The sequence below is a fragment of the Lepisosteus platostomus genome, chromosome 17 (genome assembly GCF_059453375.1).
Source record: "Lepisosteus platostomus isolate fLepPlt1 chromosome 17, fLepPlt1.hap1, whole genome shotgun sequence".
NCBI lineage: Eukaryota > Metazoa > Chordata > Actinopteri > Semionotiformes > Lepisosteidae > Lepisosteus > Lepisosteus platostomus.
In genome coordinates this window covers 7,083,641-7,106,398 of record NC_142627.1, presented here as the reverse complement: position 1 = coordinate 7,106,398, position 22,758 = coordinate 7,083,641, and the positions used below count along the sequence as shown (strand labels likewise).

At 40.7% G+C, this 22,758-nt stretch overlaps 1 protein-coding gene and 1 long non-coding RNA gene across 7 annotated transcripts in view; both read left to right on the top strand.

Annotated features, from left to right (window-relative positions):
• Positions 1 to 6,190, top strand: part of bcl2l11 (BCL2 like 11) — a 30,489-nt gene extending 24,299 nt beyond the window's left edge. The window contains exons 4-5 of one of the 5 annotated variants that reach the window (XR_015927925.1): positions 1,094 to 3,050; positions 3,576 to 6,190. Coding sequence is in view for 1 of the 5 variants with exons in the window: in XM_088610044.1 (XP_088466170.1) it covers positions 1,094 to 1,222 (129 nt within the window). In the remaining 4 variants the exon portion in view is untranslated. Of the gene's footprint in view, positions 1 to 1,093 lie in introns of all 5 variants that reach the window. The other 4 variants (XR_015927927.1, XR_015927926.1, XM_088610044.1 and 1 more) reach the window with 4 other exon arrangements.
• A 6,348-nt stretch (positions 6,191 to 12,538) lies between these two features.
• On the top strand, positions 12,539 to 22,191 carry LOC148646024 (uncharacterized). 2 transcript variants are annotated; one of them, XR_015927936.1, is made up of 3 exons: positions 12,539 to 12,678; positions 16,789 to 16,994; positions 18,772 to 22,191. It is a non-coding gene; the product is annotated as an uncharacterized LOC148646024 (long non-coding RNA). The 2 variants fall into 2 exon arrangements; XR_015927935.1 differs by having other exon boundaries at positions 16,789 to 18,979; positions 19,258 to 22,191.
• The last annotated feature ends 567 nt before the right edge of the window (positions 22,192 to 22,758 follow it).

The window sequence follows — 22,758 nt, the reverse complement described above, 5'->3', positions numbered from 1 at the left end:
TAAGCACAGTAGCAAAGCTTCTTCTAGTACCTCAAGTGCCTCCAAAAGAGTTTGCTGATTTTGTAAAAGATGTGGAAAAAACAATCTAGTATGTCCGTGCTGAGAATCAAGATTACCTGTTGTCTAACTTAATTCAGACATAAGTACGTTCAGAAAACACTTCTCAATGGAGTCTGATACAACTTGTATTTATATGAATCTTTTCTTTCTATTAACTGACACTCAACATATTTGCATTTTTGATTTATATATTTGGTTCGACTTTTATTGATCATATAACAGATTGCTGTTTGACAAACTTTTTCTGCTATTAACAGATTGCCAAGATGAACTTGCTTTGCATTTCTGGCACCAAGATCCAAAACATCTTGTTCCCAAAATTGCCTAAAAGACTTTCCCGCGTCTCTAACTTTAGAGTTTAGCTTAACTGTTTGCTGAATAAGTGCACAGGTACCCCAGTTCCTGAAATTCTGCTTTCCAATGTTTCTTATGGACGGTCCATCATACAGAATTGGAAACATCCACTTTTTAGGATTTTTTTTTAGGAGTTGAGCTCAAACATGATTGCTCCATTCCATAGGCGATTCCTAGTGCAGCAGCAGTTTCTTCCGGTTGATTGATTGTATGTTGGTAGCAAGTGGAAAAATTGCAGATAAGAGATTGTGCAAAAAAAAACAGACTCCCAGTTTGATTTATGTATGACATGGTCTAATTCACAAACGATAACAACTGATCAGGCATGGATGTAAAAAAAATGTATGTGGAAGTGTAATTCTTTGTGGTTCGTCTTCTTCATTCATGGCCAACAGGAAGGGCCAGCTGGTGAAAAGCCCATATCTCTCCTGGGGTTATTAAAATTATTGGTAAGGCAATTTCATTGTGTAGAACCAAACTATCTGAGCAGAAGTCATAGGCGAACCTTGATTGGCAAGCTGCACACCACATCGGTTCATCGGGATGTGAGAGACAAGACTGAGAAGGTTTTTAGGAACGGAACCCTTTGCCATTGAGAACTGCCAAGCGATACTGCTCTGCTGCCTGATCTCCAAGTGCCTTTGGTGTGCTGAAGTTGTTGTTTTTTTTTCCCTTTCAGGGTCTCAGAGGCAGAAATGGCAGAGTGGCACAGCACCACCTCCTGCCAGTGGAGAACGACCACAACTTCCGGCTCTGGATCCACATTTTGCTGCGGCGTTTGTTACAGATCTTAATGAGGCGGAGATGAATTGATGTCTTCCACACTTGAGACTAAAGAAACCCAGCATGTGTAGCAATTCAGAGAGGCTCTTTCTACAGACTTGATAAATGATGTAGAAAAATATTTTTAAATTCATTAAGTATTGAGTGGACCTTTTTGGACAAACTGGACAAACTCTTAGGCTGCGTCTGAACTTCACAGGGAGAGGCATTGGAGATTCTCCCAGTGCAGGATCTGTTTTGGAACAAAACCAAAAGGAATGTTGGAATGTTGTTTTTTTAAATGGACCTCAGCTCATGGTCTGGGAAGCCTAGCTACCTAAAATTATGACTTGATGGGCTTTGAAATCGAATGCAAGGTAAATAGTGTACAGTGTGTATAACCTAATGGCAGCAGTTTGCCAAGCCCTGCAGGGTTTCCACTGCTCTTTACTGCTTAACTGTTAAACAATTGTTGGCAACAAAAACAACGCCTGATGCCTCACTGATCGAGTCGTTACTTACGTCTGGCATCTTGGAAGAGAGTGGGAACACAGATGAGTGGGGGAAAAACCACGAATCCAGCTGGCCCTCAGTTCGAGGCTGTCGGGAGTCTTTTCCAGCACAAGGACGTTAAGCGCAGAAGAGGACTGGAATTCCTGCTCGGGTGCGGACAGCTTGGACCATCACTGCATGGACATTGCTTGTATATAGTGTACTTTTTCCTCTTTCAGTCTCTATTTATTTTCCATTCTATTTAATTTTTTGTCTGCCTTTGTACTCTAAAGTTTTTTTAAAAATTGGAAATTAATCAGCAATTAGACACATCTGGTGTTGGTATACTTACTGCTCTCCATTAATATAGTGCCTTTAATTGGAAGCTTGTACAGGTGGAACAGCAGCCACAGAGACCACTAGATATACTCTCTACACTCTACAGCATTAATGACTCATTCTTGTCATTTCGAATAACATGATGTGTTTGCTGCAAATGGGAAAAGCCAACATTTTCCCACAATCGACTAAAAACCAATGGCTTAGATGTTGTCAGATCTGCTTAATTCCTCAAGACTGCAGTTTCCAGGATGCCTTTCTTAGTGGAGTAGGGGATGTTTAGGGGAAGGAAGACATTCTTTAAATCCTTGTGATGGTGGTCTCTACACCATCTTTGATCTCTAAACATAAAATTCATTTCGCTGCAGTTGAGACCGATCAGCTGTTAAGAAGATACAAGTCACAGGCTATCTTTTCACAGAGCCAGTTGTCCAGATGGCTAACCATCAAGTTCCTCCTTTTACAGTACATTCTTTTCAAACCACGGGTTGTGCGGACCACTTTACACCTCGCTCTTCAACGAGCTGCAACATGATAGCTCAGGTACATCCCCCATCTCCTTAATTAACTCTTTCTTTCACATCTGATGTTTAAATGTTACTTCAAAAAGTAATAAGAGGTAAATCTTTTGAAATATGTTTTTTTACAAATTTCACAGCCTAATACTTAACCTGTTTTAACCTTAACCTAATGCTTAACCCATGTTTACACTATTCACATCCATACAGAAGAGCTAGGCAGGAGCACTGCCTAAATACTTGTAGACACTATTACACACATCTCCATTTCTGTATTCCAAGTGACCTTTCAGCTAACTGCAGATGTATTTAAATATGTATATACTGTATGTAATATATACATAGACTTAAATGTGTAGGAAGTCAAGAAAATTAGTCTAATCTAAGTCCAGTCTCTGTCCAAATCTCAGTATCTCCACAATTTTAATTTTGTTTCTTGTGTTCTTTTTCGATCTTCACAAACAAAAACAAAACGCAAGAATAAGCCATCTTCAATAAGAACATGTCATTAGCCAGTGAGACTAGGTAAATGGCTGCTTTGGATCAGTTTATTAATCTAACTATGTATTTCAATAGTTTTTAAAAATATTAATTGCAATGGAGTGGTTTAAAAGATCCACTGTGATTCATATTGGTAAATCCTAAAAGTGATCCTGTTTTCTCCTCATGAATTTCTAGATGTTAGTTACAATGGTTTTGTAATTCACCGTATTGCATGCTGTATATTTCAGGACTGTGTCATATCAGTACAGAAACAAGGTTCCAGCAGTTTTGATTACTACTGTAGTGTTACACAGAGAAGGGGTGTTTTCCCCATCTTTCTGTAGTAGTTCCTTGGTATGTCAAAATAGTGATTCACCAGCTAACTACCTCTTTAAAAGCTCCTCCCCCACACTGAATTAACCAGATGCTACAGAAGTTCCTCCTTCTGACATTTCAGTGCCGCTAGCGTACAGTGTACAGTCCAGACTAGTCTTTCCTTATCGTTTTCACGAGGTGAGATGAAGGAGATGTTTAAGTAAAGCATGCTCTCTCCTGGCTGCTTCACAGATTTCTTCCAGAAAGACGGGGCTCACACCAGGCTGCTAATCTGGAGACGCTGGAGTAGGAGGTACTTTTGGCAGACCTCTATACCAGGAAAAACCGAAACTGTTCCAGTCACTGTCAGTTTGGGAAGAGGGGTTTTCTAGTTTGGTCTTTGTATCAGTATTAGAAATCTTGCAGGTTTCACTTATTATCTTTTTTTTTTAAATGTATTAGGATAAAAATAAACCTCTTTGAAATTTGCTTATCATAATATTCCTATAACGAAAGAGGCTGGCCTGTATTATGATGAATTGGAAGATGTTTGCATCTTACTACTTCTAATAAAAGATTGGCTCAGTTTTCAGATTTCACTCAGTTGTCAAAACACTGTTAAACTCATTTTGAGAGTGTGCTTTTGGTAAACCACATTCATTTTATTTTAATTAGCAGATGTGTAAAGCCATTTTCAATTGAAGCACTTGATAATTCATGTTTAAAATCTAAGTGAGGTCACAATTGCAAATCATATTTGAAGTGGGTTACTCTAAGGGTACAGAATTGATTCCAATATTCAGCATTTCTTAAGGAATGGCAGAGTACAAGGTTAATCATCCAATAAGAACCCAAAATTGATTTCTAATTCAATTGTACTGTTGTAATATCCAGTTTGTGTAATGTTCCCGAGAGGTTGTGGAATGACTTACAGATCTTAATCCATATTTAACAGCAAAACTGGCACATCTGAGTGGATATCAAGAAACCAGGGCCCTAATATGTAGGTAATGACATTTAAGGTACTTTGAATTAGGTGTCCACAAAGCCTTCAGGCAGCATCTGCTGTAATGTTGAGTTAGTCAGCCAGGCTGTAAAGAGGACTTGTCAAGAGGATCCCCGTCAGTCTCCAGTCCCAGTCTGCTGGGTGTATGTTGTGAGCAGAGAGGTGCTGCATCAGGCAGCTGTTCCAAAAACATGCACTTCCGTTCCCTTGCTCCAGGGAGCTCGTGCTGTGAATGGAGAGCAGTGGGTGTATAAAAATACTTGATAACAATTGAAGGCAACAGCTGAAATACTGTTTTTATAGTTTTTCTGCGGGCATTCCAAAACCTAAACATGGAAAGACAAATAGTGCCTTCATTGTTACTAATTATAACCTCAGTTTCAGAAGAACTTTCTCCTGAACCCTGTCTAGCAATACAGAGACATGGACATATCCATTTTCAAAGAATGACGAGCACAAAGTGTTTGTGGCAATTCATTATAATGTTCATTATTATGTTCATTAATAATATGAGATGTGACATTTTTCCTGACAAATGAATTGTGAAGTTTCCAGATGAGAGTAAAGGGTTAAAATCAGGTCAAATGAACATGTTGAGTTTATATGGGGTTTCAGAAAGCCTGCCACAAAGGAAGGAGCTGTGATGTTTAGCCCAGCAGTTTCTGAATATAAAGTGATATTTTCCAGCTTTAATGTAAAGTGCTGTATTTATACAGCTCCCAGAGGTAGATAAATGTTAATGCTAGGAATGTGTCTGCTGAAAAGGAAAAAAAAGAGCCTTCATAATGTCAGGGTTCAATCTCAGAAAAGAGTTACCTGGTGGGTGAATCTCTCAGGTGGGGGCAAGGATGGTTGGTTTGAGACTGCTGCAAAACTTTGTCAAAAAAAATGCAACACTTAAGAAACCGGTGCTTCAAGTCCCACTGGTAACCCTGCTGCTTTTTTAATAAAAATATTTGAGTAATTCAGTATCCAGAGGTTCATTTACCTCTAGTTCTCCCGTGGTAGTGTTAAAACAACAAACTGAAACCTGTAAACCAAAACACCCTCAGCTGAGTGTGGATTTGCTCTTTATTTTATCGCCAGTGGCGTTTCTCTTTCAGTTTCCCCTCTAAAGTGTTGATATTTTTTCTGGTGCCCCGTATGATGGAACAGTCTTCTGAAAGAAGAAGTGGGGGTGGGGTTGTTCATTAAAGATGAAAGAGGGTTACAGATGGGTTTTTCTGTTTTGTTTTTCCCCTCAAACTGCGTGCAGTTCGCGACCAGTCGACAGTGGCACAAACTGCTCCAGCGGCGAGAGGAATTGAAAGCTCAGACTTGCTGGAAATAACACGTCTTCACATGTGACTTGAGCTCTTCTCCTTTCACTGACTTTGCATCCAAAGACAATGTGGTCACTAATATTTTGGGAATTTATTTCTTAAGATATTAATTAAACCTTTAACAGTTGTGGTCATGGAATATTTGTAGTTTGATGTGTCAGTATGCTGTTTCCTCCTTTGGAAAATTTGACTTGGATGATACAGTTCTTTCAAGATGTGAGAATGGTATTGTAGTTTCCAAAGACAACGTTACAGAACCCTGCAAATGCACTAACGACTTTATCATTGATACCATTTTGTCAATAATTATTGCACTGAATGTGTATTTGCTGATTTTTTCCTCTCTATAGGACCCAGTACAGATGTAGCAACATTTTTTTACCTTTTTTGTTTGCACTGATTCTAGCGTTTCCTCTGAAACGTTGCATTTTTTAAAAATGTGCAATACTGCTGTACATATCTGCATTCTTTTTATGTACTTTTTATGTCTGTTTTTACTGTCAATTGTAATAAAATGACTCAATGCTTCAAGGACCAAATGTGCTTTATTTTCAGTCACACAACTTTGATTTATTCACTAACACACAGTCCCCTTCGCAGTAAGGAACATATTTTGAGGTAAACCATTTTGTTACCATTGTCTTTGCAAAGAAGATTTATTATTCAGTCTGATGTGCACGTCATTCATTGCTTGAAACTTTTTTAGCATGTCCGTCTGCCATTCCTACAGTATAATATTGCATGGCTTTGACTTCATATGTTAAGATACCACATATCTTAAATTCCACATGGCCTTATAGTTACTGCAAAATGAGCACAGTTAACGGAATAACTGCAGGGGTAGATTCTCCACCCATACTCACTTTTTAAAATTGATGGGACAAACCCTTCACACGTACAGTATGGCTGTAGATATACTGTGAGAACATTTGTCAAAGGGATTTCCCCACAGGTGCTCAACAGAGTCGAAGTCCGTTCCAGTCAACGAGTGATAAATCCACCTTTTTAAAAAAAAATAAAAGTGGTGTATGGATCTCACCTTGCTATGGCTGCTTGAGTTTTGTTTTTCTCCCTCCTCAGAAATGCCCCGTGAATTCATTATTTTTCTGGCAGGCTTGACGCAGAACCCTTATCTTCAGAGCGCCACACTCCTCCTCGGCCCATTGAGCGAACAACCAGCAGAGCTGGACTGAAAACAGACACCGCGGCCCTCCAGGACGAGGACTGTGCGCTGATTCAGAGGTAAAACACCAGACCTAACGACAACGGCAGCAAATGTTTGCATGGAACGCCGAAAATTAAAACAGGCTAATTATAGTTTCAGAGGTACGAACAGTATGGCTGCTTTCGTTAATGTGGAAGCCAGATAAGCAGACCTGACACTTCTTGGCAGGGATGTGCAGTGTGATGCAGCTTGGTGGACGTATGCAGATCCTTATGCTGTCTCGCCTCAACTTGCTAATTCAGAATTATTTCTGACTAAACAGCTCTTAGCAGATGATCAATTGATGATGAACAGACACAGGTGGGAGTGACACTGTCTGATTAATCCCATCGTGAGTTACTATCTTTCCTTCTGCTGCAGTCCATCGGGTATTGCTACAGCAGGTACGCTTGATGAGGCTGGTCCTGAACATCAATAAATTAGCACTGGGTTTGTTCATACCAGTTACAAATCTCCTCTAACTTTTTAAGAGCTGAAAAATGTAAAGCCTCGAGCTGCCATTTGAAATAAATTAGCCTGTGATTAGGAAGTGGGCTGTAGCCGAAACCAGAAGACAGAGGGGTTGTGCTGTACAGGGGTATTTTTTAAACCAAGGCCCTGAGTCCTGGGGAAAAAAAAAACTCTAAGCATGCAAGCAGATCAGGTACTGGTAGCAATTAGCACTGGTGATTGAGCTCCCGATTGGAAACCAGCAAACACCTGGGTCTTTTAGAACCAAGGCTGAGAACCACTGAGTTAGGTTGACCCACCTCAGGGTTCATTGGATCAATTACCATTTTAATTCCTAGTTTTCCAGATTTAGAGCACCTGCTGCACCATGACCCTATTCGGTCACCACTGCTTTCTTTCACTACCAGCAGGGAGGGGGTGGGCAGTTTGAAGGGTCCAATAAGGGGTTCTACAGGTGTTTCTGATATCTGCTAGTTTGGTTAACCGTCTCAGGGAGAGAAGTCCTGCAGTTGCTACTTGCTCAATATCAGGTGGTGAGTCTTTTTCTTTCATAATGTTTAAGCGTTTGTAATATTTTTGTTGTAATTTATTTGGTCTGAAACCTGATTGACTTGTTACAGTGATTCACAATTTGAGGGCTTATTTTAACTGTAAGTTTCGGCTCTGAGGAATTCTCCCAGTCTGTCTGTTGAAGGGTGCAACTTGAGGGAAAGTCCTTCAGAATTTCAAGTTGCAAACAATTTCAGTTACAAAAAACTTCCTTTTCACTCTCCTGATCGCAGTGTGTCACAGTGCTATGTGGATTTTCATATCTTTCTTGTGAAAGCAATTAAAGATTTTAATTTAAATGTTTGGGGTTAAAAACCAATCATTCTTACCTTTGGTACCAGAGCTCAAATGGATTCTGTATACCCTTTCATATATTATATATTTCAACATTGTTTTCAATTTTGTTCTGTCCAAAGCCTTCTGGATGTTTTTGACAGCTTTTTTAAATATAATAAAAATACTAAATCTAAAATGCCTGTGATATAGTGAAGAGCTAGTGACATAAGTATTTTCTCTATTAGTGACTAATAAACAACTAAAAAGAGGAAATTCAACTCATTATTTGGATGTCATATTAAGGTTGGAAGAGGATGGACGAATCTGGGGTCTGCTGGTTTTGGAGACTGGAGCTGTCCCAACCTGTTATAATCAATTGGCATGTGCTTTTTGTCTTAGTTAACTGTGTTGAGGAGTTATGCAAGCAGTACAGAATCCTACAATTATATTATACATCTCTTTACAAATTTACAAATGCTGGTACCCCAAGCAGTTGACCCTAAATAGTTTCTTTTTAAATGAAATTGTAATTTACTTGTTTCTAAAATTCCCCACCTCCCTCCCAGTAACAGAACTCTTGTGTGTGTGTGTGTGTGTGTGAGAGAGAAACTAGCTGTCTTTCATGACCTTATGACTTCTGTTAAAGTTATGTGCAGAAGAGATGTGGAAAGTACTGTGCCTTCCATAACTTGGCACAAACATGTTCAGATAAATATAAATTCCAGGCTCAACTAGTTACTGTTCAGTGCTTATCAGGATGACCTCATTAATACGTAAATACATATAATCCTTTTTGTCCTGAGGTGAGGGTAAATTCCAGTATTAACGGAGTCTCTTTAGATTCTGAACTATCACTTTCAATCTGAAGATTCATCTGCAGAAAACTGTTAATTAATGGAAAGGACTTGGCCTGAAATGTGCAATATGGTCTGAACTCTGGTGTTTTTATTACAATTTAGAATCACCCTTTGTTGTCCTTTTACACATTTGGGCATGTTGCAGATTTATTCTGAGTGCTGTGCGAAGACACATGTTCCAGGCCAGGAACAGGCACCAAATACCTCTTCACACTGCTGCCTGTCAAAACCCACAGCATGTTAAATGTCTCATAGAATATATTTCACCTTCCCTTTGTGTTTCAAACCAAACTGAGCGCTGGGCTTTAGACAAGGTCATTCACTTGCTCAGAGTTTGTCCTTTACAAGCGGAAAGGGACAAGATTGGCAATTTCCATATGAAGGGAAGGTGAAAGCAGATGATGGCAGCCCGGACTGAGCATTCCGGCGATGTTTGGGAGTGAGGATGGCAGTCGAATTCTCCTTCACCTCTGCTTCTCCAATCTGTGATCCTCTCCGACGTCACTTTCTCGAAATGCTATCAAAACAAAAATACCACGTTGTTTCTCCCGCCCCTGCATTCCTCTTTCCAAACCCTTCCTTCCTCCGCTCTGTGTCCACTTTCGGAGCTTTCCTTTTAACTGACCCCTCGTTCTGCACAGGGGCCCTAACCTCCAGCTCCTTCCACCAGGTGGTTGGCCCTTAAGACCTCGGCCACATTTTCCCGAGCCCCACTCCTCACTGAGCATTCCTAACTGCGTTCTTTGACGGAAAAGTTATCCCATGTGAAACGCGTCCACCCTTCTGTGGCGTTTCCGAACACCCCGCTCCTTGTTAGAAAGGCCATTGTGCCTGGACCCTTGGCAGGCTTTCCTGGATCCCTGCGGGTTCCAAGCCCACAGCTCTGGGAAGCCTCCAGGAAGGCATGTGCTTCTCCGGACTCCAAGAACAGCTAAGGTACTGGGTGGACTCCTGGGGGTGTTGAAACCAGAATGGTTGTGCACGTGACCCATTGTCCAGGCCTCCGCAAGCGGCTCCAAAACCAAAGGCAACGCTGGAGGTTTACCACCACTAAATCACACAAAACCATTTTTTCCTGAATGTCGAGTGTGTTTTTTTTTCTTTCCTCCTCCTCTCATTTTTGGTAGCCCGTACAGAGTGGCGCCAGCCCAGTAAGAGCCTGGAATTCCACGAGGGATCCGCTGTCGAGCGCCGTGTCTCCCAGCGGGGCGGCGGCAGGGGTTGGCAGCACCCCGGCTGCTGTAGGTCCCGCTCCGGCGCGGAACGGCGCGATCCAGCCAGCCTCCGAAGTCGCTCCTGTTTGTTTTTTTTTCTCAAATTTCCAATAAAGGAAAAATGAACGCTTCGTAAATCTGCCAGTTGCTGCCATTGAACTGAACGCGTCCAGCGACCGTTTAATGACTCCAGTCCTGTCACTGGGGGCTCAACTGGAACAAACCGCAGCCGAGCTCTTGAGGAGGCAGAGTGCTGATCCTCAGTCTCAAGTGTTGACTTGTTTTGTGGCCAATTTTTGAAGACCTGCCCCCTCCTCCCCCGCAAGGCCTTCTCAAGTCCTGGCTGTATTGTTCTCCTTTTTTCTCTCCTCTCTAAAACACGCACACATGGCTCTCTCTGCTTCAGTCACACTCCTTCCCTTTTTGGGCCCCTACCACAGAGGTACTGCATTAAGGATATTGTGGTTTACAAATTGATTGCAAATTTCTTCCTCCGGTGACGAATGAGACGCAATTCTGCCAGGTGCCGGGAGACCACTGTGCCTCCTCTCGCTGTCTGTGTGGTGTTGCTCTTTTAACCTTTTTAACTACACCCCTTTTTAAAAAGAACTTTCTAAGGGTGCATGGTCTCCAACATTGAATATCATGACCACTATTCTTGCTAAAATATCTCGATGATATTGCTTCCTATTCTGTTGCATCACTTCAGTTGTATTCTAAATTTCTCTGCTAGTGAAGGAATGGTCTGTATCTAGGTTATTTTTAAGGGCACCCTCCTGCTGTGGTTTTACAATAATTCCTCCACCACCCTACAGGGGCCAGGAAAAACTGAATGCTGTCCCGTTGGTCAATGCCAGAACACCATCCACCTAAACTGAAATTCTTAGTAACAATAGAAAAAGGAGCCGTCCTGTTGATGAGACATTAAACCGAGGTCCTGACTGTCTGTGTTCAGTAAAAATCCAGAAAGAGTAGGGGTATAAACTGGTTTCTTGTCCACATTTCCCCTTGGCTTCTACAATCGAGGCTCCTAATAATCCCCATCTGTGATCTGGCATCATTATTTCTGTCCTCCTTCCTACCGAAAGCTGGTGTGGGGGGAGAGTACTGGTGAACTTTGGCTGCTGATGCATCATACAGGTTGGGGCTGCACATTGGTGGTGGTGGAGGGGACTCCCCATTATCTGCAAAGCATTGGAGTGGAGTGGAGTGTCCAGTAAAGTGGTATATACTGTTAGCATTATTAATAATAACAATAATCTTATAACAGTAGTTGGAACAAAACTAGAGCATCATCTGGCAATGTGCTTGCAAGGTATAGTAAACATGGATATAGAAGAGATGGGTCTTGCTTTGGTATATTGTTTGTCCTACAAACAAGCAACGGCAGTAATGGATATACAGTAATCAGAATATATATGGTAAACTTAATTTCTTGGGGAAAATGTTTGATACTGTTTCCCATAAAGAATTCTCAAATTGCGAGTGGTAGGCATTCAAGGAATTCGATCCATGCAAGTACGTGGATTAGGAGCAGGAAAACCAGGTAAGATGGGATCTGTATTGGGTTTACTGCTCTTCCTGCTTTAGATCAATGCTCTAGAATCTGGTAAACCAGTCATGTTCTCAGGTGATGCCCAACTGGGAGAACTAGCAAAATGTTGCACACGTTGCAAAAGAAATTCAAAAAGACTTGCGTACCAAGTTCAAGATTGGTCTAGCTCCTGGCAGATGGCATTTCATGTAGATAAGCGCAGTGTATTGCACATACTGTACAGTAGGTATCGCAAACACAAATGGAAGTGCTAAGCTTGAAGAGACTGCTTGACAGAAAGAGTTAGTAGTTCACGATGACGCATCACTTACGTCTTCTAGAGGCTGTGGGGGGTAGTAATAAAAAGCCAAGGATTAAATCAAGTGATGTTTTGGCAAAATAATTCAATACAATAGTAAGAGCTCACTGTGACTGCTGTGGGCAAGTGTGGTTAAAATCAATGGTGCTGCTCTGGAAACAGTTCCTGGCTCAAAAATATCCTACACTGAGAGGAAAATGGACTTTTTTAGGATTATAAGAATACAAAAAAGGTTGCAAATGAGAGGTGCCTATTCAGCCCATCAAGTCCATTTGATAGCTGTTAATTGATCCTAGGATCTTCATCCAACTATATCTTGAAAGAAGCCTTGTATTGGCTTCAAAAACATGGCTGGGTATCTTACTCTGCGTTGTCTTTAACATTTTGGATAAATAATTCTCTCCTGTTCTCAGTTTTAAATGCACTATCACGTCATTTCCACCTTTAGACCAAGGAAAGCCCAAACTCCTTTTCTGACTGGCTATCGGAGCCCGGTGCAGGTGGGGACGATGTCTGCCGTAATGTCGAAGAGTGTGGCTGCTCTCGTCTTTTTGGAAAGCTGCGTATGTCGACTGCTGTGTTCAGGAAACTCTGCTGCGCAAGGTGTGCTGCTTTATAACCTTTCATGTATCATTGTTTTTGAAGTCAAAGCGCTTTGTAGTTTCCATAACAAGTGCAGAGGAGCTCTGACGAGTGTGAGAGACGCGGCAGGGCTCATGAGGAGCAGGTCTGCAGAGTGTCAGAGGAGAACTGAAACATTTCCTGAGGAACACTGCACTTCACTAAAACATTGCCTGTGCCCTTGCGACATTTTAGACCATTTTCTTTGCAACCAATTGCACTTGTCCTTCAGATCAGCATTTGTGGTAGTCAATGGAGTATTTTAACGGAGATTCGGGAGTCAGTGAACCTTTTACCGTGCACCTCTGCTACCCTCCCCGACGCCACTTTCCTTAAAAATGCTCAATACCATAGCAGACCTCACTCTCTCCCTTGGAGTTTTCTGCATCCTCATCCGCCTCTGTCTCTACAGCTGTAACGACCTATCGGTTAATACAGACAGGTGGTCGGCACTCCAGCGCGTGAACCAAACTAAATTTGGTTAGTTAGTTCATCCTGGGAAGGAACACGAGGTAGTTTACAAGGTATGGAGTTAATTATCAATATTTATCGGGCTTCTTTTTTTTTTCTTAATCTAGAAAGGATGGCGCTTCAACAGCATTTTACCTCTCATGTTTGTCCTTTTACTGTGTGCCAAAATAAAACTAGAAAAAATTCCCCAAAGCTGCAGGCGCATTCCTCTATACAGCTTGTCCTGCGTCCGTTTGCTTTCACTTACAGTACTTCACAAAACCCGTTTTCAGGAGGGACTCGCTTTGCTCTAAACAACATTTGGCAAAGCGGTGGGGTTTTTTTTTTTGCAAACGTGAAACTTTATCAGTTAAAGAAACACGACGCTACAAATCTAATGCAAGTTATGACCCTTGCTTCCTGTAGTTTCATTCCTTCGGGAGCTCATCGCTGCTGCCGAATTCCCTCCATCCGGATCAGGCGTTGGTGTGCATTTGGGTGACGGGACAGCGGATAATTTCAAACGCTTCCGATGAAAAACGGGGATTTGTTTTCCATCAGTGTATCAAACTGTAACCCCCAAATGTTTTCAATACAATGCAATTATTAAGACTGGGTGATATAGATGACAAAAAGGGGATCTAGATCATTCAACAGGATTTTAAATTCATAGTGCTAATTCTTTCACTGCCTTTGATCTCCTGGAAGCTGGTTTTGGAACTTGAAACCTTCTTTAGTCTGAAACCCGTTCTTGAAAATGTATTTGGGGCACTGGTGCTCTTTCAGATATTACACCCCAACCCTTGAAATGTCTTGTATTAGACGACTGTTCTTCTCTCATTTTACTTCCTGTGCAGCACATTTTCATTGTGTGTTCAAGAAATCCCACAGACGGGACTGCTGTGCTATCCCTGAGGCTGAGAATGAGAACTGAAAAGGTGTACCTCAGTATCCAGGCACAGCCTTCCTATTTCCATTCTCCTGAAAGCAATTGTAAGGGAGTTCATAATTCAGCATCTTGTCATGATGTGTAATTCTGCATCTGTGACCATTAAATCAAACTTTTTAAAAAGTGGATATATTTGGAGAATAACTTAATTAACTCGGGCTCTTTTAATTATTCTTTTTCAAGCAGGCTGTGCTGCTGTTAACTCAATAGTCTTTCACTGATTTAGTGCCGTTCACAAATAAAAATGATTTATTGTCTTGACATAGACCCCAGGAGTTGTTAAACCACAGAACAAGGCCTGCTGGTTTACATAATGCTAAAGAAGAAGGACTAGCATGCTGCGGTTTAACTCTGACATAGAGGAAGCAGCGTTAAGCACAGATAATAACCAAATTAAAAGCCCGTAACTTGCGCTTTCAGTGACAGGGTCACAGACATCACTCCTAAAACAAGGTTTGTCACCATGACTGGCAAATTATTAATCCTGCTAACAAGCTCTGAAAGAAAGCTTTAGGGGTGCCCAAGCCAGTACTGTGTCTTTATAGCTGCTAAAATAACACTTTCAGAGCCATCTGTAAAAACAAATGTGCCAGGATATAAACTAACCTTGAAGAGTCAGCGTTTTTGAGAGAGCAGATGATCAAAGCTTAGTGTCTCAAAACTCCTTGTAAGACTGCTCAAATGTAATTTATTTGTTTGCACCAGGATGCCAGCAGTTTGGCAAGAGCTGATATGGGGTTGTTAAACATAATCTGTGGAGGAGGTGAAGTTTTAGTCTCATCCGTCCGCTATTTTACATGCAAATGTCACCCACTGAGCCCCGTTGTGCACATCTTTTCTAACACATCCTTCCACCCCATCTTCACCCCCGCTGCTGCCTCCCTGGTTCATTCCTAGTTCAAGTGAGGGGGGGGTTGTCAGCCCTGAACTAAAAACTAGAACTGTCATTTCCTCAGCCAGGTGAGTTAATGCAAAACACTGTCATTAAGTATGTTATTGCCTTATATTTGTCATCTTGTGATAATGAGAATTGGACTAAGCCTCTGGGAGAGGGGATGTAGTGGGAAGCTGTCTGAGTTCTGTAGCATCTTGTGTTGTGTGTGTCTATAGTCTATGAGATCTTCCCTGGTTAGCACTGTGCGTTTGGATTGGTTTCCCTTGCTGATGTGCTCTGATACTGATGAAGTATCATTTCCTACCTGTGTCTTCAATGCTTTGGAGATTGCAGAAAGTCATCATCAGTTTTAGATTTCTCCACGAAATCTAGTTGTCTTTTGTCCTATTTAGGAAAATGATTTACAAATGTGATGCTCTCAAATGTTTAGATTTGCAGAATTATAAATATTTTGTGTATCCAAAAGGAAAACAGACCCTTGACAGGGGTCCTTCTCAGATATTCAGTTCTGGTGGGCTTTATTTTGTTAATGTCTTGATTTAAAACCTCACATGATAACGGTGTAGTCCTAAGCATTTGGAGAATGACACAACTTTTGTTGTTTTATCTGGAGTACAGATTAACATGTTTTATGTGTCTGATTACTTTTGGTCCTCTTAAATGGAGGGACTACTGTATGTATAAAAAGGGCTGAATCCTATATGGTTCAGCCAATATAGATGTAAATCCCCTTGAATAAAAGTTGACATTCTGCACTTTAACCTCATAGTCATTGTTTAATTTCAAATCCAATGTGCTGGAGTACAGATCCAAAACAACAAAAATGGTGTCACTGTCCAAATTCTTACAGACTGCACTGTACGACAGCTCTCTTTCAGAATCTCGTTATTATTATAGGTCTCGTGTAGTTTGAACTGATGAGTGCGGTAGATTAGTTGTTCCTTGCACTATTCACCTGAACTTTCTAGCACATTTCCTTTAGGCCATGTGCTTTTATTTACTGTTTATGTCATGAATTCCTTTATCTTCCCTTGTGATGGAATGTGCTGTTTACAGCCTGTGGGAATAACTGGTAATTCTGGTACTGAACATTCTTGGGACTTTAACCTGTACTAGAACAGTGAGGCTGAGGAGCCTTGACTACAAAAACAGACTGTAAAATATTGATCAAGGGACTTTTTCAGTAATGTTTTTGTTTGCATTGGTTACCGTAAAGAGGACTGGGGCTGCACCCAGATAGACTCAGTACTTGCAGGCTTGTGTAATGCTGTGTTGTTAAACCTGTTACCTTATATTGGCAATGCAGTATATGGCAGGTTCTGTGTTTCTGCACGACCGGAGCCCTGCAAGTCTCCAATAGAAATGACGCAGCCTCTTTTTTTTTGTGTGCGTTCTGCAATTCCAATGGAGAATTGTGAGGAACCCAAAACCAACTGACAAGCGAAAGTGGTGTGAGATTATAGTAACAAGACGTTGGGCTCAGTGTGTATGAGTGCAGCCTTCCCTGAATAAGGAGGGTTGCTCATCTGTTTCTCATTACTGGGACTGTTTTGAGCTTTTCCCTTCAGTCCAGTCCAGCTGCTATAGATGAGTTTTTACATCCGCAAGATCGTGGAAATGAGCCTTATTTTTTTGGCCTAACATGGAGTAATGTAACACATTTAGGTAAATGCCAACTTCACAAAACTGGACTCGTTTAACTTTTTTTTTTATTCAGAGATGTCCGTCTTGAAAGATGGCTGCAGAAACCACCTTTTATGGCTTCGATGACGTGTAATTATCTGCATTTTTTTTTCAGTACTGGCTGCATTAAGAAAGTTTTCTAGGGGGGTTGGAGAGCAGAATAGAAGATTCAACATGGCCTCCTCTCACTTGTACCTTTTCTGCCTGTCGAACTCACTTGGGCATTAGTAGCTTACTGAGCCGGGAACCACATCCAGCAGCTGGTTGAGAGAATACCCGTACAGGTTCCGGCCCCGTCCTCTCCTCCTCGTGTTCACAGATGTAAGTCCATGTCCAAGACGTTCCCATAACTGTCTTCCAATTGATTCCTTTCACTCTTGATACTGAAGAAGAACACTGTTGATTTTTTTTTTGTCATTGCCGTGGAGGATACTTTTCTCTGTTCAAGTCTAAAGATATTCAGTTCCTTCAGCCTGTTGCTGTAGAACAATTTCTTAAGCCCCAAAATGTATGCGAGAGCTGCTGTTTCGGCTCCACAATGTAGCGATTAAACTCCTACACGACATTCTCAATCGGGCCTTGCTGGAGCTCGCAGGTGGTGCTGTCGGTTGCATTAGGCAGGTAATGGACCGTGTCGGCAGAGCGAGTCTTTGTCTCCCGCTGACAACCGTAGAACGACACCAAACCAGCAGCTCTCGCCTGAGATGCACTTATGTTCTCAGAGAATGGAGACTGCAGTGGAGTAGATCGTCTCTCCTCTCCCATGTGCTTAAACATACTTTAAAATTGAATCAGTCTTTTTGCCTTCAGAGAGATGTACTGTATCCTACAAAGCCTCTGGGAACAGGAACAGCCTCTGTTCTGCTTTCCTGCCAAAGTCATGTTTTTGGTTTCCTGCTTGTATGTGTCAAGCAGTGCATCCCAATTGGAAAATTCCTGAAAACTTCCTCATGTGCTCACAACAGGAAGCCTTAGGATGATTCAGGGCATTTCACAACCCCACATGAAATGAGGTGTCCGAACATACTGCCCAGGCAGAGGGATAAATGACCGTGGAACCTATAATAACCTTTCCCAAAGGTTAATCAGTCCCTCCATCAATTAAAAGGCGTGGTTGATTTGATTTTCCAGACTTTCTTGTTTAGTTAATTCCTGCTTGACGTTTCAAGAAGAAATGAATGAAGGTTTCTTTAGAAAGAACTACCAGTGCAGTTTGAATATGCTGTGTCAGAGGTATTCATCCCCTTTCCCTTAAAAATATTAATATTATATTTATATTCATTAAATAAAATGTTGTATAGAATAGTATTATGTAAGATTTTATATAATATAAATTAAATCTATGGTATAAATATTCCCTTAAAATATAAATTCCATGTGGTGCCAAAGACCATAGGAAACTGCTGTTGTAATGGCTGTACACTATTTTACATGTAAAATTCCATGTTCTACTGAAATGCCGCAGTGAGTAGGGATTGTGTAATGTTTTTTTTGTTTTGCTATGAATAAGATGTTCAGAGAATGTTGCACAAATTTCAAATGACGGAAGTTTTGGTGCCCAGTACTCAGCACTCATGCACTTAAACCCTCACTGTTTGCTATGATGACTTGAATGTAGGGGCCTTTCCTCCATATAGTGTGGGTTATTCTGTTTTTCAGTATTGCTCACAAGTCACAAACCGCTGCTGTGATATTCACTAACAAAAGCCTGTTTCCCACGTACGTGGTTGTCACCTTAGATAATATAATTAATCATTATGATTATAAATGAAGAAATGAGTATATGAACTGTTCCAAAGATTTATTCAGTATATTACGGCAACCTGAAAGCAAATAAATACCTTTCACGATCATGGTTGGATTTATTTAAACTAGAAGATCTCCAATTCTTCAGAATGACTTCATTGACATTGGAAGTCGGTTATTCGGATGTGCCTTTGGTTACAGGCACACGTGAACTTCCTTTTGCTGTATTTCTGGAATTACAGTGAAAGAAAGTACCGAGTGTCATTTGTCTTCATTATTGTAGAACAACCTTGCATTGTTTATGCAAAATGGAGTGGACGCTTATCATCCACAGTCTTTCCGAACTCTTCAGGCAGGAGCTGCACATAGCTTTAGACTTGTTTTGCAGCAGCGCCAAGCAGTGTTGGGGAACAGAGGAGGACTGATAACTTGGGATGCATCGTGATGAGCTGATCCTGCAGGCCAGTTATCTCTCCCATCGAGTCGTTCAGCTTGGCAGCACCTGTGCCAGACAGTTGGCATAACGGCACGTCCAAAGGAAACAATGTTCTCTGTAAAAGGTCAGAGTGGAAAATATCCCACTTGCTTATCTAATCTATGTGCAAATTAGAAGCATAGATTACAAAAATGTATGGAGTAAATTTGTTATAAGAATTGATAGTATAATTTACTGTATAATGTTACGAGAATTTATGGAGAATTAATCATCTATCAACTATCAATTAATAAAGGTTTTTATGTTCTGCATAAACATTTCTTCCTTTTCTGAATTGTGGAAGAGTATGCTTTGAAATCATTGTTTTGTAACTGCTGTCTGAACAGTTTTAATTTTTTCCAGTTCTTCAACAGTCAACAGCATATGTACTGTAAACCCAGCTGGATATTTTATTCATGATCAACTGCTGAAGAGGTGCATCACTTTTTGTGCAGGGAGAACCAGCGATTCTCCACCTACTTCTGCGTAATTGAGAATTTGCTGTGATGGGAGTGTGTTTCGGATGCTGTAATTGAACATCCAGAAGCAAACTATTCAAATCTTTAAATAAACGAAACCTGTAGAAGAAAGATATGTTGGCAGTACCTGACCTTCTAGCAGTGTCGGGCTGAATCAGGAACGCTTGCTTTGTACAGGACAGAGAGGAGGCTTCAATTTTATTTTCTGCAGTTTTATGAAATAGCTGTTTACAGGAAGGGGGAGGATATACGGTTTTAGTTTTTATTATTTAGTGAAATACATCGCTGACAGTAACCACAGAAGTCACGGTGTGACTTTGTTTTTGAGGTAATGGAAAATGCATGTCATTGCCTTCCAGATGAACAGTGAGTGCATCACATCAAGCCTGCAGCACCATCTACTATCATGTACCTTTTGCCAAAGAGCTTTTCTGAAGCATTTGTCATTGGTAAATTTGACTAAGTGGATTTACTTGACTGCAAATTCCTTACTTTGTTTAAATGTAATGTTATAAGGTTTAATTTAAAATGTTTGAAGATAGCAGGGCATTTTAGTCTTCAGCCCCTTAAGGGGCACAGCTATTTCTGGGTTTTGTTCCTCTCGCGTCTCTGGTGGCACAATTCTTATCCATTCAAAAATCACACTGCAAGTATGGAGGCCTACAGTTGTTTTAAGTCGCTGCTGTAGGCTTGATCAATACACAGTTTTTTAGAAAGTGTCAGGTTTTGGAGACTGTCAGTAATTATAGTATAGATGTCTGATTAAGCTGGTTGATTAGGTCAATGAAGGTAGCTGAGTGGTGAAAAAGTAAGAGACTCAAAGGTCATGCTTTCATGCTAAAAAGTGAAAGGACAGTGTTGACTGTGAGGCCTTCTTCAGGGAGGTCCACATTCGAGCCACTGGAGAAGAAGGTTCCAGAGTGTTTCCTTCTTCCTCTGTGTTCTTATGCCACTTGCACACCGATGCAGTCACTTACTCTGAGGGGTAACTTGAAATTGGCAGGAATTACAGATTTAACTCCATTCCTCCAAATACAAATAAAAATGTAGATCGCATGCTCAAAATTTGTAGTTTGGTGTTTTCATTTAAAGTTGCTCTGTAGAGGCAGGAATTTTATCTTATTGCTTTTAGAGACGTGACCTTACCAAAACAACAGTCTGTTAGAAGTCTTGGAAGTTTGTAGTAGTAATAATAATAATAATTGCTTACACTTATATAGTGCTATTCTGGACACTCCACTCAAAGCGCTTTACAGGTAATGGGGACTCCCCTCCACCACCACCAATGTGCAGCATCCACCTGGATGTTTACCTTTAAGAGCCCTGGTCTGAGGAAAGCAGGTCATATTTATTGGCAACTTACTGTGGGAGATAGAAGTTACATTACTTAACAGTAACTGTCCATTTATCAGTATAAGAATCTTGGCATTTTGGAAAATGAAAGAAAGAAAATGTCCCGATAAGGACAGGGGTTTTGAAGGTCAGCTGTCACGTGCTGACAGCCCCTTTCAGGTTAGTGATGACCTCCATGTTGTATCCGTCTCTCACTTGAGTCAGTCTCGAAAGAGTGATAAGAAGTCAGACCTCTGTCTTTGGCCTGAGGGTAAATGAACAAGGTTCACGAGCAAGGTACTTTCCTATCCTCATTAGTCACCATGTGTTTTAGTTCCTTAACTCTTTAACCTGACGTGGCGAGCTGACTCCTGTTCTGAAAAGCACCGAAAATGACAAGTTTCTCTTGCGCAATAGGCATAGAAAGTACAGCTTGGCAGAAAGGTGAAAGCTGCTCTGTAAAGGGGCAAAAATGAAGTTTGCTGTTATATGCACTGTGGTGTCATGACACGTGGAGTGGCTCTTTTAAAATGTTTCCTACAAATGTAGAAAAATGGGGAGAATAGGAGATGGAAAACTCTGTAGGAATTGTGGTAAGGACTGAATATACTGAATCACTCCTCAGAGTGAGAATGGAACTGAAATTTAAGAGGTTATTCCAATTTATCTAGAACTGGTAATTCAAAGAGAATTGAATGAAGGAGAAATTCCTTGTTCAAAACTGAAGGCATTGCATTTGAAAAGCACGATTGCAATGATGTTTACATTCCACATATTTAGGGGAGTTGTGTTGTTATTTTTTTCTTGTAATTCTGATCTAAGGTCATTTGATATTCTAGGCAACACGAGAGAGAATGTGTAAAATGTTACCTGGAGTAATTCCGAGAGAAGCTTTGTTATGGCCCCTTTTAGGCCTGTTGTGTTTTAAGTTTCTCTTTTCCTTCAGGTAAAAATTCAGCCCAGGTAGTAAATATGGTGAAATTCCTCAGTAAGTCCTGGTTCTGTAGGCCCACATACGTACAGTACCTACTGGGTTCTGTTCCAGCCAAGCTCTGTTACACCACCGAGCCCTTCACTGACTCGGTAATGGGTTGAATTTGATGCACTTGACTGTTTCCAGTTATTAAACATGGTGTAGTTGGCCTTTCAACTATTGCATTTCATACTATAAATGAAATAAGTTCATAAACAATTTAGATTTTAATTGAGGCAACGGCTGGGTAATTGAGCTGGGCTGGATGGTAACGAGCTCAGGCCAGGACTGGGGACCCCTGCCCTAGAGGAAACAGACACGCTTAAAAATACAATTCAAGGACATAGTGACTTCCTCAGACACAGTGGGTGAAAGTGTGCTGTCTGTCCGCTATTATAAAAAATAAGGACAAGTAAATAAAAAAATAATGTGTTTAAATAGATGTACTGAGAGTGTTCTTGGATCTTATTCTAATTTATTTCAGTTTTAACACCACCCAGTATATGTATCAAATAAAAGGCCTAAGATATGGAAAGTTTTGATGTGGACTGTATAGTATTCAATCAACTTAATGTTATTTATCCAGCACCATGCCTCTCACCTCAAGCTGTCATATAACATTACATAAAATTTAAAAATGAATAGAAATTTTTTTTTAAAGAGTATTTAAAAAGATTGCTCGTAAAGCTGCACATTAATTATCTTAGAAATGTGGACTTACCTTCGAAATACTGCATATGCCAGGGTTTACATGGATCAAAGATAAATCTGTGACTTGAGAATGTTAAGGGAATAATGCCTTTGGCTCACTCTTGAAATGGAGCAGTTCTCTTCAGACCAAGAGAAGGCTGTTTCCTCTCGTCTGTGAACATTGTGAAACCAAACCATAAACGAGTCTGCCACTGAGCTTTACTCACCTTTTAAAACAAAATGAGATTCCCACAAGAAAACAAACTTTTATTTGTTCCATAATGTGAAGAAAATTTCAGGGCAGTTTTAATCTTGAAACACAGAGAAGGGTTTATAATTTGTCTTAGATCTATTTTATTCTCACCTGCACAATTGCAAGACAATTTCTTG